The 18,465-nt window shown below is 33.5% G+C and overlaps 1 protein-coding gene across 3 annotated transcripts in view; it reads left to right on the top strand.

Annotated features, from left to right (window-relative positions):
* LOC145292149 (sushi domain-containing protein 2-like) overlaps positions 1-18,465 on the top strand; it is a 454,013-nt gene that overhangs the window by 273,034 nt on the left and 162,514 nt on the right. For all 3 annotated transcript variants that reach the window (XM_080138279.1, XM_080138278.1, XM_080138280.1), the window contains exon 3: positions 9,682-9,810. In XM_080138279.1, coding sequence (XP_079994405.1) covers positions 9,682-9,810 — 129 coding nt within the window. The remainder of the gene's footprint in view (positions 1-9,681; positions 9,811-18,465) is intronic.

Below are 18,465 nucleotides of genomic sequence, written 5' to 3'. Positions count from 1 at the left end.
GCAAAAATTGGCTAAGTAATTTGGTAGAGACTGCAGAGGTCAAATTTTTAACTTGGACTCCAATTTTGATCCATTAACATTTATTGTTTTGGACTCAAATCAAGTTAAAAAGTTTGATCCATGTCCAAGTAACCTATACCTAAAATCTCAAGTGTTTAGACCCAAAATTGGCGGAGGAGTTTGGTAGAGTTTTCAAAGGTCAAATTTCTGGCCGAATACCCATTAAAAAGATTTTCCCAAATCTCAATACCTCTTATGTCAAATCTGGAGTCTGTAGACTGAAAATTGACAGAGTAATTTGGTAGGGAAATGTACACACACACACACACGCACACTTTCACTTAAAGATATGTCATGTCTTCATATGCTACGTTTTAATCTTACACAGAATGTATTGACAATACATAATAGTGAAATGAAACCTATAACCTAATAAAATACATAAAAAATGAAAAAGTAATTAACGCTCTTTTTCAAAGGAAATCGCAAATTAGTTAACCTTCATGTAGTCGTTTGCATATCCATGACAGTCAGATTAAGTAATTCGTTTTAATAGTTTTTAATAGAAAAAGTAGGCTTTTAATATAGAGCAAGAAAAAAAAATTCAACTTTATAGGTCATATTGAAGCATAACATCTTTTAGTATATGTACCTCTATTCTCTATTCGCCCATGTATGGAGTATTGCTGTCATATTTGGGCTGGTGCATCGGCTACTAGTCTCTCGCTCCTTGACAAGGTTCAAAAGAGTCGCTAATCTGATAGGCTCTAAACTGGCATCTAAGCTTCATCCTCTGTCCCATCGACGAGATGTTGCATCTCTCTCTACAAGTATTATAATGGTGAATGCTCTGACGAACTACAAGCACTTGTGCCCCTACGACGTGAACACCCTTGACAGACCTGACAGGCTGCAAAATCCCACCCCCACACTGTAGAAATCCCTAGATGTAAAAAATCTTTCTACTCCAGTAGTTTCTCCCCCAGAACCGCTAGACTTTGGAATTCCATTCCAGGTCCCTGCTTCCCTAACTGTACTGACGTGCAGAAGTTCAAGTGCAACGTGAATCGACATCTTGCTGCCCAAATCCCTACATAGTACCCCTGTAGTAGTTGCCCCTGATAGTAGCCCCCTACACCAAAGTGGCAATTTGCCTTGTATGGGGTGAAAATGTAATAAAAAAAAAAAAAAGAAAAAAAGTATAATCTAAAATTATTTAGGGCCTAAAATGAAACAACAAAACTAAGTTTTTTAAAATTTACTTTTTTATTTATTTTTATTTTATTTTTTTCGATATAATATGACTCCAAAGCTTGATAAATCATAACAATTCAACTAATCAATGAATTGTGTATCATGAGCATTTTCTTTTTATACCAAATACAAGATACCAAGGCCAAAAGCATGGTTGAGTGTTACCCATTTTTTCCTGGGGAGTTCAGAGCTGAAGAAGCCTCATTGTTGTTGTCTTTAACTGATTCATTCCATCAACACAGACGGAAGGACGCTGCTGTTGTTCGTCTAAGGCCTGGATCAGTGGCAAAGCTCTTGTGGGATGGTAGTCATTCCGGCATCTCTTGGTGTCCAAAAGGTGATAGCAATTGTTGTTGCTCTGCTTGTCAAGCGCTACCTTTTGCTATCGCCTCTTGACAGATTCAGAACATCCTATAGACAGATTGCAGGTTGGTTGATTCAGGTTGCCAATAATCGTCCTGCATGCTTTGAGTACTACAGGGGGATTAGATTATAATTTGGAACTATGGGAGTTTTCAAGCATAGTAGAGATGTTTCGCTTTCAATGTAAATGAGACACAAACAAAATTGAAAATACAAATAGTAGACCCCAAAATTTCAGTTTTTCCTTATATATACTAGCAGGCCATCCCACGTTGCACTGTCGGAAAATCTGCATAAATGTTATATTTTAATTCATATGGAAACTGAGACATGCATGTGAGTATTTTTTCTAAACCGTTCACTTCTTGTAAGTTAAAAAAAAAAAAAAAATACTCTGAGATCGAAACCAAAACCTAAAGACAGGAAGTTAAGTATGATAACCATTAGGTCAGCTTGACACTAACTCTAAAGTGTTTTCAAACCTACCTATTCTTAACATAAATAATCTGTCATGTGAATGATTCATGATGTCAATTGACAGATAAAAATCCAATGACCCCTCAAGTAACAATTTTTCAATTTACATTTCTTAGCAGCCCGTTTTTCCAGATGAAAACTGATTAAAGTTTTCCACATGTCTGAATACCCTATATACAAAACTTCAAGTCTGTAGATCAGAAATTTGCTGAGTATGTAGATTGAGAAATGTCCTCAAATACATACATTCCCACATTTATAGATATACTAGATGTACCTGGCATTACCCAGTATTAAATGTAATGTTAAATTCCTTTAAAAAAAATGAAATAAAAAAATATGGAAGGAAACTGAGACCTGTGCATGCAAGTATTATTTTTTTTTTAAACAGTTCACTCCTTGCAAGTAAAAAACTTGAGATTGAAATCAAAATCTAACAGTAAAGTACGATAACCATCAGTCCAGCTTGATACAATCTTTAAAAAATGTTTTCAAACCTACTTATTCTTAACATAATGTGAACGATTCATGCATGCACAGTTGTGAAACAGTTGATAGATAAAAATACGATGACCCCCCCCCCCACCCAAGTAAGAAGTTTTCAATTTTGACCCCTTATCAGCCCTTTTTTTCCAGATGAAAACTGATTAAAATTTTTCCACATGTCTGAATACCCTATATACCAAATTTATGTCTGTAGGTCAAAAATTTGTTGAGTATCTAGATTGAAGAGTGTCTTCATGCACACATACGCATTCTCACTTATATATACAATAGAACTCCATGGTATAGTGGCCCTTGGATACGCCTTTTCAGGTAATGATGTGAAATACAATGTTTTTCCAGCCCTTGATTACTACGGTATTTGCCCCGCCTTAGGGTGTCATTTATAATGTTATTTGATTATATCCATGTGTATTATATACACTAATGTATTTTGTTACTAGTTTTTAATGTTGTATCCTAGGGTTCTACTATATATATATATATATATATATATATATATATATATAAGCAAACATTGTTAAAAATAACAATTCTTCTGTTTAATGTTTTTTTTATCTTTTCAAGTTATCTAATAATCTTATTGATCCTGTGATGCGGAGAAGTAGACGGAACACATTTTCTGGAATGGATAATCTGGCTGATTAATTTTTTGTACTTCCATTGTATTTAACTTGGCACAATCCTATAACAGACTTCACAAATCCTATCTAAATAATAGCACGGTCTGTAAACTGCAGAAGTACTTTTATATTATTACTAGCCTAGGTGATCGGCGTTGCCTGGGTGTTTGGAGGTGTATGTGGAACAAATAAAGAAAGAAAAAAATAAGTGGTAGTTGGTAGGCAGACTGCAAAGGAGGAAAAAAAAACGTGACGTCTTTGCTGTTACGCCATTGTGGCAAAGGTTTAAATTAAGGCTAGTCAATCGAAAAGAGGGGATGACTTTCGAAAATATCGGCCAAAAAAGCTACCCCTCCCTGTAGAAAAGTTCCTTTTGATATTTGTCGTCTGAACTTCAAAACGATACCGATCTTGTGAAAATTTGTCGCCTCTGTCGAAAGTTTTAGGCAGACATACATACATACATACATACATTTAAACAGACAGGTAAGATTTATATTATAGATGGAAATAAATCCTAATAGACTGGCAAACGAATATATAAAAAGAAAGATGTAACACATATAAATTATAATTAAATGTGATAGTTTTCAGAAAATATTCTAAGAACATTTCTAAAATGGAAGCCATCTTTATTATTTGCAGCAAATTTTAGTTAAATTTGACACCATATTTGTCATCAGTAGCAAATGAGATTAATAATAGTAAATAGTAATATTTCTAGATTCTTTCATTTATTAAAAGCTAATATTTACATATTTTTATTTTTATAGAAAATGGAAACACATTAGGAAATCTCTAGCATCTTTTGATTTTTCACGGTCACATAAGCTTATGTAATGTGTATTCCTTAACCGGGCATAAATAAATTTACCTCATATAACGCTTTTTCTCATATATTGTTTTTATGCACATGCTCTGGTCAAGTAGATGACTAATATTTTACAGCTAACGATGCAATTGTTACTTTTTCACTATATTTTGGAAATTGATGAACTGCATAATTCAGATCAAAACCTCATAAAACAAAATGCAGTTAATTTCTTTTTCACTAAAAACTAAAAACATGCATTCTATTTGTATTTTGTGGCTTATTCGTGTTTTAATCTTGAGTGTTATTTTTAAAACGTTTCGTTCACTGTAACCACCATCCTTCTTCAGGTGTATTTTGTCAAACAGGAATCTTTTTGTTGAATTCGGGAATCTGCATGGAATTTTGACTGGAACATGGCTCTGGTCTTAGGGAAGCAACCCTGCATTCACAAGCATTTGGGTCTGACCTTCACGCTTGATCGGAAATGAAGCAAAGTAAATGACCCAAGTCTTCTCTGATTCTCTCTCTGATCTTGAGCCCATGGTACAATGGGGAAAGAGGTGGCTGGTTAATTTTAATGCATCTATAACCAAGCTCCTATCTTTACATCAACACTCTGATCCCTGTCTAGCATCAATTTGTGAAATTGGTGAGACTCCATGTTTTGACAAGCTTCTTGGTCTCCCCTTTACTCCTGATCTGAAATGGAACATGGACATCAAATCCATTGCGAAACTTGCTGAGAAAATGGTTGGATCATTCTAACGCTCCAGTAGATATTTCACTGTTGAAGCAATTCTCTTCCTATATAAGAGCCAGGTCCGTCCAAGGATAAAGTACTGGTATCATATCTGGGCAGAAGCTGTTCGAAGCACCCTATCCTGCTTTGACAATTCAAAACCTACTTCGAAACCTCATAGGTGATAAACTTTTCTCTTTCCTGCAATATCTTTCTTATAGATGCTAGTCTGTCTCTGCTCTACCGTTATTTTCATGGTAAGTGTTCATCTGAGCTTCCATCTATGGCCCCCCCCCTTACCAAAATTTAACAAAAAAAAAACACTCGTTTATCTACAACCACTATCAACAATTTTTCTCACTCTCTATCTTTGCCTAAATCTAAACATGGACTCCATGAACAAAACCTCTTTCCTAGAACTGCTCGCCTGTAGAACTCTGTTCTGCTAGCCTGCTTTCCAGCCGACTAAAATATGGTTGTCTTCAAATCCAATGTAAACAAGTTTTTGCTGAGCTGTCTCCTTAAATAATCAAATTGTACCAAATTCTTACTACTAGCAATTACTTCACTGTTCTGATGATTACCATACACTCATTAATCCTTATCCTCGAGTGGCCTCCAGGCCTTGATAAGAGGGGACTCCTTTGTAAAAAAAAAACAAAAAACAAAAAAAAAACCAAAAAACCCTTATTTAATCCATGGGGGTAGCATGCTTTCATTCCGTTGATCATGATTGGGTAGAAAGAAGTGCTAAGTAATTTGCGATTGTACTTTGAGTGTCACCTGCACTGAGGATTGAACTTTCAACCTTTGGAAGATACAGTTGAAGAAGGTCGAAGTTTATATCAAACGAAACGTTGTGAAAATAACACTCAAGATGAAATGAGTGGTTCGAATAATCTAAATAATATAAGTTTTCAATCTTTGTGTAAAAAAAAAAAAAAATCAGAAAATCATGTCTATTTAGAATGCATAATAAATTTTGTAATTTTTTTTTTAATTCACAATTTTTCACACAAGATATTATTTTTTGTCTACATTTTTGTTTGTTGCATAAAGATACCCAAATAGAAGTATTAAATTTCATACTGTATGAATGTTTTCTTTTCAGCAAGCCTATGTGAAGCTGTCAGCCTCTATATGAATTAATTGCAATAGCGCAGCCTTCACTAATATTCCGTGAGCTTGATAGTTATTTCTTCTTTCGGTTTTAAAACAGCACAATAACGAAATATATTCATTTTTAACGTCAAGAATGAGAGTTCAATATAGAAACGTTGATTTAATTTGAATAAAATTAAATTTGCATCAAATGCGCTTGAAACCAAATGACAACGTAATATTAGGAAAATAAACTAATATTTTACTTGTTTGAATTCAAACAAGTAAAATATTTATTTTCCTAATATTACGTTGTCATTTGGTTTCAAGCGCATTTGATGCAAATTTTATTTTATTCAAATTAAATCAACGTTTCTATATTGAACTCTCATTCTTGACGTTATTCTCGCGTTACCTGCACACAGTTCAAACAATTCAAAATACAATGGTCAGATACAACGCGCGGTTCTATACAGATTTCTTTCTCCAACTTTACAACATGGCAAGGAAGCAGAAAAAGAAAAAAAAACAAACAACACACTGAAGATGGAGGATATCTCTGAAATATATTTGTGATAAATTCAAACAAGTAAAATATTTGTTTATTTTCCTAATATTACGTTGTGATTTGGCTTTCAAGCGCACTTGATGCATATTTTATTTTATTCATATTCATTTTTAGTTCTTTATTTTGTTTTCCTGTTATTTTAGATAACTGCTTTTATTAAAGAGCATAATCTACATATTAATACGATAGCGTGTGTGTTATTTTCTGTGTCACGCTTACATCTGGGTCGTTTAATTATGTTCTTCCATTTCTTATCAGAAATAATTTTACCAAGAATTCTTCATAAGTTTAGGTTTCGTTTTTGATTATAGCTGATGGCACTTAAGTCATCTATTTTTTTTTAATAAATAATTTTATCAAGAATTCTTCATAAGTTTTGGTTTCGGTTTCGATTATGGCTGAAGGAACTCAAGTTATATATATATGTTATTTCGGTTTCGATTCAAGCTAATGACCCAAGTCATATGGATATATTTTTTTTATTTTTGAAATCGCAACTTTATGATATAAAAATCGATAGAAAATTAACTCTATAATAATATATACGAAATCTGCAAGAAATAAAATATCATATTTAAGCGTGCTTACGACCGGGATTTGCCGGGCGTTCGTGCTAGCTTAGATAAATACTTTTGTAGTTTTAACAAAAAAGCTACAATAATATCAGAGCGTCTCCATTTCCACTGAACATCTACAGAACGCCAACATCAATATATTACATATGAATTAGTCCCCTGTGGAATTTCTACAAGTCCTGCTAGTATATATTTATTGATTTTGTTATAGAAGATCAGAACGCATATATTTATTCAACCTTTTTTTTGCTTTTGTTTTACGAAAATACGTCAAGTACTTTTTACAAAATGATATGTCTAAAATGGAAATAAATAACTAAATAAATAAATAAATCTTGTCTAAATGTTTACGTATTGCATACGTTTCATGTTTCTTTGTGAAATCTTCCATTGGAAGATTCTAAGAAACAAAAAACAGTTACTTCTGCAGAATATGGACCACACTATTGTCGGAATTTTCTGAGCAGTTAACGTAAAACGCTAAAAGGTGTAGCACAAACGTTTTGTGATTTTTTTTTTCATGTGTAAAGACTGGCCAATAATTTTTTCAATGAAAAATAAATGTTATTACAAAGATATTTTAATGAAAAATTAGTGTAAAAAATGCGAACAATATTTTTTGTTACAAAGAAAATATGAGGAATAATTATTGGGCGATTTTTATGAAATTTAAAAAATTCAAATCAAGAAAAAAAGTCTCATTGTAAGGTAAGTTTCATGAATCAATATTTATTTTTTGAATAACAAAAAAACTAATAGCAAATAAAATATTTCTGCATTTTTTATGACTTTTTGATCAAACCAAGATAAACATTTAGTTATTTTTCATAATAAATCGATGATAGCAAATAAATGTTTTCTTAAATGACGTTGGCTCCTACGATTTAATTGGCTCAGCGTTTCGACACCTTTTTGGTATTTTCTGTAAACTTCCTGGAAAATTCCCATGTTAGCATAGTCCTTATTCTGCATAAGTATTTAAACATTTATGACAATATTTATATATTTGTAATGTATCATCCAATTCTTATGAATCAGATTATTTTATTGTTGGCAGTGGTTTCCCTGATATATTTCTAGTTAGAATTCTTCCTAGAAAGAAATCTGGTATGAGAAGTCAGGTGAAGGTTGTCAACATCTTAAGTAAAAAGGTTTCTGTGGAACAAACTGGATTTGAACTTGGTACCCTCAGGTTGTTAGTTTCGTCAACCACTTCACCACTGTCACCTTCCAATTTATCATTATTAATTATATATATACATACTAGCAGTTCAGCCCAACTTGGCCCTATGTACTGTTTATAACTTCATGTGCATATATATATATATATATATATATATATATATATATATATATAAAAAATAAGAATTGCAGTTAAGTTTACCAAAATGATTCAAGATGGCAAAACTAAAGTAAATTATAAATATTAAAGAATTAATATTTATAAAGTAATCTCATTCCGCATTTTGCTAAATACTACCCTCTGATGAGAAGGAAAGTATTTCTTTGAAACTCTGCGGATTAAGGACTATCCTTTTCTTTAGGGTTTCCTTTTTAAAATTAAATATCGTTTTAACTTTTTCAAAGTGTTTTTTAACATGTTTTATTAACTACTAGGTTATATATATATATTAAAAAGTTGGACTCATGTCCCGATAACCTACATTTAAAATTTCAAGTGGTTAGACCCAAAATTGGCGGAGGAGTTTGGTAAAGTCTGCAAATGTAAACTCTTTCAACTTTGACCTTTTGACAGCCAAATTTTCGCCCAAAAACTGATTAAAAAGCTTGCTGCATGTCTGAATACATTTTATGTAAAATTTTAAATGTTTTCCAAAATTGGCTGAATACTTTGCTAGAGACCGCAAAGGTCAAATCTTTTGAACCTTGACTCCTTGGCAGCCAAATTTTCGGCCAAAAACTGATTAAAAAAGCTTGGCCTATTTCTGAATACACTTTATGTAATATTTCAAATGTTTAGACCAAGAATCGGCTGAGAGGTCAAATTTATTTTTAACTTGAACCTCAATTTTGACCCCTTAACATTTGTTTTGGGCTCAAATCAAGTTAAAAAGTTTGATTCATGTCCAAGGAACCTACATCTAAAATTTCAAGTGCTTAGACCCAAAATTGGTGGAGGAGTTTGGTAGTTTTCAAAGGTCACATCGTTGAACTTTGACCTCTTGACAGCCAAATTTCTGGTCGAAAACCAATTAAAGATTTTCCCAAATCTCAATATCCCTTATGTCAAATCTCGAGTCTGTAGACTGAAAATTGACAGAGTAATTTGGTAGGAAATGTACACCACAGACAGACGCACAGACAATTTCACTTTTATTTATATATATATATATATATATATATATATATATATATATATATATATATATATATATACACACACACACATATAAAATATAGTCATCCATAGACAGCTGTTTCATCGTTTTGCAACTCCTCAGTGTGGCTCGTTATAACAAGCGTATCAACTTCAAAATTTGAAACCCAGGCACTGTGTTTAGATACATGTACATGACTGAAGTCACTTTTCTTTTCAAATTATTCAAAAATTAAAAATTTATCAAAATATAATTTAATCCAAATTTTCGATTTTTTTATTTTATTTTTTATTTTATTTTTTATTTTTATTTTTTATTCAACAGAAAAATACATTCCAGGCAGTCCTAATCACGAATTGGGTTCAGTCATTTGCCATTTTCAACTACAATAAACTGGAGTGGACCTCCAGTAAGGATGAGAATACTTCAACCTCATCTGAAAGTGAAGTTCAGGTATGTATATGTATATGTTCCTCAGAACATTTCACTCCCCCTCACCCCTGATATTTTACTTGTTTTTTTTTTTTTATGAAACTTTTTTTTCAAAATTGCAGTTTGTAGTATAAACATGTTTCTGACCAGCCATTGTTGATTTTTAGATTCAAGATGAGTACTTCAGTCTCTATTTCCAGTTTAAGATAACCTTTTTCATTGCTGAAAAAGGGAAGCATTAAAGATTATGCAACTGGTGGAGCCATTTTCTTTTTCTTCTTATAAATTAAGATTTTCCAGAAGTTTCCTGCTTTTTCAGATTCTCACTTTTTATAACCATCATATTTTTCCCGGGAGGAGATATCTATTAAAAAAAAAAAAAGTTTATTAGTTGGAAGTGCGTTAAAGGTTTTGCATGTTTGGTGGGTGGCACGAGTGAAAGTGCAATCTTTTAACATCATTTACTCTCTCTCGCTCTCTCTCTCTCCTTCTTTTAGCACCTGGTGTTACCAGATCAGGCTGTCTGAAGATATCGGCTTTCTGACTTAAATGCACCAAACATTCGTGTTATTTTTTTCCCCGTTCCCTTTGCAAAACTCAATCATGTTCTACAAAGCCAGAAACAAAAACAGCAAATTTTTTTATTTGAATTCTTCAAACTGTTCTTCTCATCTTGTGTGTTATTTTCAACAGCAGTTCAAAGAATCCAAATATAAATAACCAATCCTAATCTCAAAAATTCAGCAACAGCAAAGCAATTTTTTTTTACAAACCAACCAAACCAAACTCCATGAATAAATACTTGAAGATACAAGCAACTTGAAGCTTAAAATCTTTTACCAAAATAGCTAACCCTAACCCAAAAAGGGGGCTGATATGCCATAAAACAAAACAAATTAAATATGAATAAATATTTAAAGATTAAACAACTTGATTCATTAAAAAAAAATTTTTTTTCCCAAAAATAATGGCATTCAGAATTAAATAACCTGAAACAATATGGTATAAAATGAAAAAACAAAAAACAACAATAAAACAATAGGCTATAAAACGAAAAAACAAAAACAACAATATGCTATTAAATGAAACAATGAAATCAGTCTCTTCCCTATCAAAGACTGGAAAGACATGTTCAATCTATTATCTAATATAACGGACTGCATTCAGGTAGTTTATTTTCTTGGACTGAAAATAGTTTTATTGAAAGTAGTTTTTGGATTGAAAAAAACCCAAACTTTCATATTGGTTGTTGGGACTCAATAAGATCTTAGTAGTTTGAATGCAAGCTTTGTGTTTTGAAAAAAAAAATCTAACCCAGATTTTTTGATATGGAAAAGGGATAGCAATGTTATTTTAGACAGTAACTAATTATTGGTATTCTCTCATATTTAAAAAATTAAAAGCAAAAAGTGTAAATTGGCCTAATGGGTGCCACTGTGGCTTGGTGAATCGGCTATGCTGAGTTCAAGCCGTATCAGTCATTTATGCATTAGTAATTTTGTGAACAAACTGGTAATTTCCCTTCAGCTGTGGGTAAAATACCAACTTGTGTTCAGTTAATCGTACACAATTGTTTTACAATATTGTTTTCAGCCACCGAAACGGTTGATATGCCATAAAGGAAAGAAACTAAGAAAAAATGTTCAAGCAGAATGTAAATGCTGACAATGCTTTGACTACTCTCCTCTTTGTCTGAGGATACAATTTAAAACTAAGCTCTATAACAATATCGGCCAACTTTTTTCTGTGGTGATTTTTTTAGATATGTAATAGTGGTTTTAATTTTTGTTTTTTCTTTTTACATTTTCACCCCAAATAAGGCACATTACCACTTTTATGTAGGGGGCTACTATCAGGGACATAAGCTACAGGAGTACTATGTGGGAAGTTGGCCATCAAGATGTCGGTTCACGTTACATTTGAACTAATGCATGTCAGTACAGTTGGGGAAGCAAAGTAAAGGAATTCCAAAGTCTAGCGGTTCTGAGGATGAAACTACTGGAGTAGAAGGCTCTCTTACATCTAGGGATCTCTACTGTGAAGGGGTGGGATTTAGCTGCTTGTTGGGTTTGTCGGGGGTATTTACGTCGAAGGGGTACAAGTGCTTGCAGTTCATCGGAGCATTCACCGTTAAAGTACTTGTAGAACAAGCAGAGGGATGCTATATTTCGTCGATGAGACAGAGGTTGAAGCTTGACCTATCAGGTTGGCGTCTCTTTTGAACCTTGTCTAGGAGCGAGAGACTAGTGGTAGATACACCAGCCCAAATATGATCACTACTCCATACATGGACGAATGGTGGCCTTATAGAGGTACAGGATACTTTCGGGCGTTAGTAGCTTTCTAGCACAGTAGAGAGAACCTACCTTCTTCGCAGCGGTCCTGGCAATGCTCTCAATGTAATTATTCCAACTCATATTTTCTATGAACCTTAGGCCAAGGAGTTTAAAAGATGTACTTTCAGATAGTCTTTAGCCATTGCTATTGGTGGTAGAGAAGGTTTCTTGTAATTATTGAAGGAAATAAGTTTAGTCTTAGCAGCATTGAATGTGATCATTCTTTTTTTGTCCCCATTCCACTACAGATTTGAGGTCATTCTCTGGCGTTTCTGCCATTTCCTTAAATATGTGTTTGTTTTCCTGTCATGTCTGTTATAGAGTGTGGTCTCATCAGCATATATACCCATATCATAGACAATTTTGTCAGGGAGGTAATTTATGAATATTAGGAATAATAGAGGTCCAAGGACCCTTGAGGCACTCCCACATTTATATCATATTGTTTAGATGTACGACCGTCTAGGACAACCTGGATTTTTCTCTTATCTAAGAAGGATTTAATTATGTTAAGTATTCTTCCAGTGATACCATATGATCTGATTTTTCTGAGAAGACCTTCATGCCATACCATGTCAAAAGCCTTAGATATATCTAGAGCTACTGCTCTACCCTCCCCTGCTTTGTCCAGTGAATGGTATATACGTTCAGAGATTACAGTTAGAATATCTGCTGTGGAACGGGCTTGCCTAAATCCATATTGTTGGTCGGTCAGAAGTTTAGCATCTGTAAGGTGCTGGACTAGAGCTTGGTTAATTATGGACTCAAATATTTTGGCGAAAAGTGAGAGGAGGCTAATGGGGCGATAATTTACTGGGTCGGTTCTTTCGCCAGAATTCTTGAAAGCTAGTACCACAGAAGCAGTTTTCCAACAGGCAGGAAAGCAAGATTCATTAAGGCATTTGTTATAAAGTTTGGAGAGAACTGGAGCTACTTCGGTGGAGCACTTTTTTAATAGCACAGCCGAGATGAGATCAGGTCCATATGCTTTTGAAGTGTCAAGATTTTTTGATAGCATGAACCTGAGGTGTGATTTTCAGATCATTTAGTGTGGCGTGTGTCCGCAAAGGAAAGTCAGGGAGGGGGTGGTTAGCAGGGTCCAGTGTGGAGTTGGAGGCAAACCGACTGGCAAGCATGTTAGCCTTCTCGGTTGCTGAACAAACAACCTCATGATTGTTGGATAGTGGGGAAATTGTTGATTGCCCATTATTTACTACACTGTTGTAGATTTTCCAAAAGTCACGGGTTCCTAATTTCTGTGCTTCGATGCGTTTTTTGGTGGTTTTAATAAATTCTCTCTTAGCTGTCGCTATTTCTTTCTTACAGTTACTTCTGGTTTCTATATACTTCTTTCTGTTTGAACTGGACTTATGTCGGTTGAATCTGCGGTACACATGCTGCCTTTGCGCAATGGTAGCTGCACAAATAGAAGTAAACCATTGGAGAGAGTGGGGCTTGCTATAAAATTTCCGCGTGGGCGCATGTGCTTCAATTGTGGTTTTGAACCATTCAGTGGTCTCATTTGCATACTGTTCAGCAGGAAGTGAAAAGATATTTCGGCATGGGGTATCTCTAAGATCCCTGATTGCTTCCCAGTCAGCCTTTTTATAATATCTCATTTTTTTTTAGCAATGACTCTTCAGTTTTGCCATAGAGTTTAGGGCGATTTCAACCATTATCACTTCAAGTTCAATGTAAACAACTTTTTGTTGAGCTATCCCCTTAAATAATCCAAATTCTACCCACTCTACACCATTAACGATTACTACATTGCTACCTTACATTCATTAACGCTTATCCTCAAGTGGCCTTCAGGCCTTGATAAGTGGTGACTGCCTTGTAAAAAGAAAAAAAAATACCAATGACTTCTGAACTCATCGAGTAGCGGAAGGGCGAATGGAATCTGCTTCCCCCACTCATCCTACCTCCTGAAATGTATGTTTCAACTGTACTCTAAGAGCTTTGTCTATTGGTTGATTTCAATTTTAGAATAATTTGACAACTTCAAGAATCTCTGTCTAACGATTTTAGCAGGTTGCATGTTGTTTAGAAATCTGACAGGAAGCGTTCTGTTATTTTCCTATTACTTTTCTGAAATTTCATAGAAAAATTTCACTTTGCCTTAATATATATATATAGAAAGAAGTAGGATTTGTGTGCGTGTGTGTACAATTCTCCTAAAACCCACATCACTGGACTGATCATGATGGTGCACACTATTTTCCGGAGGTCAAGTCTATGTATACATACTCTCCTACAGGCCACATAGCCGGACCGATATATACCCACACCACTGGACCGATCATGACCAAACCTGAGCTGATGATGATCTACGTAGGGATGGTGCACACTATATTTTAAGGTCAAGGTCATATTACATCTACTTACTGCAAGGGTGCTCGCGAAGTGGGTACCTGAGTGTTTAACAAAGTCTCGCGCAAAGCACTCAAGTATCTTTGCTAGTACGTATATTATTGTGTTACAGCAGATCAGAACCTATCAAACCAAATACCCTCAGTTTCGAGCTGTTACAGCTGATGAAGACGCAACATGAACTAATGTAAACAACCTACTGTAACAGCCCGAAACCGATGGTATCGTGCTTGATATGTTCTGATTTTCTGTAACAGAATAAAGTGGACATTATCCTCTTGTTATTAAATTATTGAACACTCTGTTCGATTTCTTTATATCAAAATCGATGATATATATATATATAAAATGTATGTGCGTGTGTAGAAATATGTTTATTCAGTTATATTTAACCTTTTATTTATATCAATCCTTTAATTTATGAAGCTCAGTGTAACTACAGAGCATATAAAAAATAAATGACAAAAGTCTATGTTCCAAATTTCAAGATGTTGACCATCTTACTGTTTAATTCAATATATATAATAAATTCAATAACTGACGTGATTACATGTCAAAAATTGTGTAAGTCAACTTACTTAAAGGAATAAACGGTAAGGTGGTCAACGTCTTGTAATTTGGAATGTGGACTTTTGTCATTTATTTGTTATATATATATATATATATATATATATATATATACAGGAAATATCTAAGAAACTTATTTTTGAAAATAGTTTCTTATATTTTTTATATATTTGCAAATAATGTTTATTTCTGATAAATAGATCATATCTTTGAAAATCCATGGATTAAGGATTTTTCATTATTATCTCATTTGCGTTTAATGGATCAATAAATACCATAATTTATTCAATTTTATTTTCATCATCATTCTTTCCTATTTCTTTAATTGCTCAATCTGGTACATTGAGGTTTTTATTATCTTGATAAATTCCAAATTTAAGATAAGATTTCTATTTATCTCTGTAATTGTATATATGGTTTCTGTTAGCTATTTTTAAACTATTAGATCTAAGAAGCTCAAGATTTCAGAGCTGCATGTTTATGTTGAATATTCAGTTACTCCCATAAAAAAAAGGTTTAGAACCTATTTCTCTAAGGAAAGGATAAGATCCAGAACTCAGACAGCTCTGGGTGGGGCTCTTCTCTCGATATAAATAGATCTTCTATTACAGGTGTACAGTTATTTTGGGAATGAATTCTTCTTCTTTGAAAATGGTTTCACTTACGTTTGTTGTTATAAGATTTTGAGTGATTCTTGCTTGTACAAATTCTTGAAATGTTTAGCAAGCGTATTTTGAAACTGGCTGAAGGCCATCACTTTTTGTAGAAGTTCATTGAAATCCTTCACTAAACTCTTAGAATAGGGTTCTGTAACTTGAAATTACAGGCTAAAAGGATCCGGTATTTGGGAGAGAATCGATAGATAAATAATTTAATAGAGAAACTAGAATGGCACTCTATAGAGCGCATACTTCCACCAAAAAAAAAAAAAAAAAATTATAATAATAATAAAGTAAACTTATTGATGCATTCTTTATTGTAATACATTTTTTGGTCTTATCCTGACTACTATCGAATCCAACTAACACTTTCTCATTGGATGGAGTACTGTTGCCACATCTGGGCAGGAGCTGCTAGAAAAAGCTTATCCTGCCTTGACAGAGTTCAAAATAGACTTTGTAGCTTAGTGGGGGATGCCCTTTTCTCTTTCCTGCAACCTCTTTCCCACAGAAAAGACATTGCGAGCCTGTCTTTGTTTTATCGTTATTTTCATGGTAAGTGCTCGCCTGAGCTCCAATCTCTGGTCTCCTCCCCTCACCAATCTTCCACAAAAAACACCTATCTGGCTGAAACCGCTGTCAATAATTTTCGCCACTCTTTATTTGTGCCTAAATCAAAACGTAGATTCCATGATTCCTCTTTATTTGTGCCTAAATCAAAACGTAGATTCCATGAACAAAAGCTTTCTTAGAACTACACACCCATGGAACTCTCTTCCATTTACTTGCTTCCCAACTGACTACAAGTTGGTTGTCTTCAAGTCCAACATAAACAAATTCTTGATGAATCGCCCTCTTAAGTAATCCAATTTACCAAATTTTCATTACTAATGATTACTACAATATTATCCCATTGACTACTGTACACTCTATAACCCTTATCCTCGAGTGGCCTCCGGGCCTTGATAAGTGGTAACTCTTATGCAAAAAAAAAAAAAAAATTACTAAGCCAATTTTTAGCTGGCATGTTTAATGTTCGATTTAAGTTTAATATAAAATGATCCTTACACCTGACCTCCCCCTAAAAGTTGAACATTAGCAGTTTCTTTTTGTATTTGAGAAAAAAACGTATGACCTGCTTTCGCTTTTTTACACTAAATACTCTATTGAAGCCTGTAAATTTTCTGTGTGTTAAAAAAAAAAAAAAAAAAGTCTGCTTACATTGTTAATGTTCTGATCACTGATTAATGTTCCTGCTGACTGTTTTTCTCCTAACTATAACCTTGATGATTTCAAGATTAAAATCAATTGAATATTCAGTTACTCCCATAAAAAGGGTTCAGAACCTATTTCTCTAAGGGAAGGATAAGATCGAGAACTCTGACAGTTTTGAGTGGGGCTCTTCTCTCGATATAAATAGATCTTTTATCATAAGTGTACAGAGTTATTTTGAGAAGGAATTCTTCTTTGAAAATGGTTTCACTTACGTTTCAATAATCATCTTTTGTTCTTGTTAGCTCTTTGCATGAAATGGCTTCACACTTTGTCAGGAGTAATTTCCATAAAAAAAAAAACTGTAACAATCTTGTTGAGATTAAATGGTCAATCCTCTGTGCAACTATACTAAAGAATGCAATTGCGAATCAAGACTTCCACCGGATTATGGTTAAAGGATGAGGAGCAATCTAACTCCTACTTCTGGCGGATTAAATAAAGAGTTTGAAAATTTGTGTAGATTTCCAAGATCTGACAGAAACAGTCCCAAGTTTGACAAGATACATCAGCCGAAACATTGTGAAAATAATACTCAAGATAAAAGCAGTTGTCCGAATCACCCCAAATGGTATAAATTACTTTGCATCTCAAAAATTCAGAAACACGCCAGGAGATGGTTTGAAGTTACATCGGCCGAAACGCAAAAATAATATTCAAGGTAAAAACAGTAGTCAATATAATCAAAACAATACAAATTATCTATACTCAACTAAAAAGCACCAGTTTAATTAAGTTATTTTGGTTAATGGTTGTTTTGGTTAATGGTTGTTTTGGTTAATGGTTGTTTTGGTTAATGGTTGTTTTGGTGAATGGTTGTTTTAATTAAGTTATTTTAATTAATAGTTACTTTAGCTAACAGTTATTTTAAGTAACTTTAATTAACAGATTTAATTAAGACATTTACTAGTGATTTTAGTTAATGGTTAATTAATAGCCATTTAATTAATAGTTAATTAAGGCAATATTAAATCTTAATTAGTCGATACACATTTAATTAATAGTAAATTAAATAATAGTAATTTAATACTTACTTGATGAGCAGTTTATTTGATTAATAGTTATTTGATAGTTGTTTTAATAATGGTTATTTAATTAATAGTTATGTTTTTTTTTGTTTTTTTTTTCTCACCTTCGCTCCAAACAAGGCAGATTGCCACTTGGACGTTAGGGGCTACTAATTGGGACCATGCATAAGAAAGATTCAGATGTTGGTTGATGTTGCATTTGAACTTCTGCATATCAGTACAGTTAGAGAAGCTGCCTTATCTAGTGCATGGTATATGCATTCAGAGATGACTGTTACAAACTGTTATCTACAGTAGAACGACATTGCCTAAATCTATACTATTTATCAGAAAGAAGATTAGCTTTTGCAAGATATTGGACTAATGCTTGATTGATTAGTGTCTCCAAAAATTTAGTGAAGAGAAAGAGGAGACTGATAGGGCGATAATTGAGGGTCGGTG

Source organism: Euprymna scolopes, chromosome 13, assembly GCF_053919585.1.
Source record: "Euprymna scolopes isolate OS-2025 chromosome 13, ASM5391958v1, whole genome shotgun sequence".
Lineage (NCBI taxonomy): Eukaryota > Metazoa > Mollusca > Cephalopoda > Sepiida > Sepiolidae > Euprymna > Euprymna scolopes.
The sequence above is the reverse complement of the archived record's forward strand: the minus strand, read 5'-3'. Positions and strand labels throughout refer to the sequence as shown.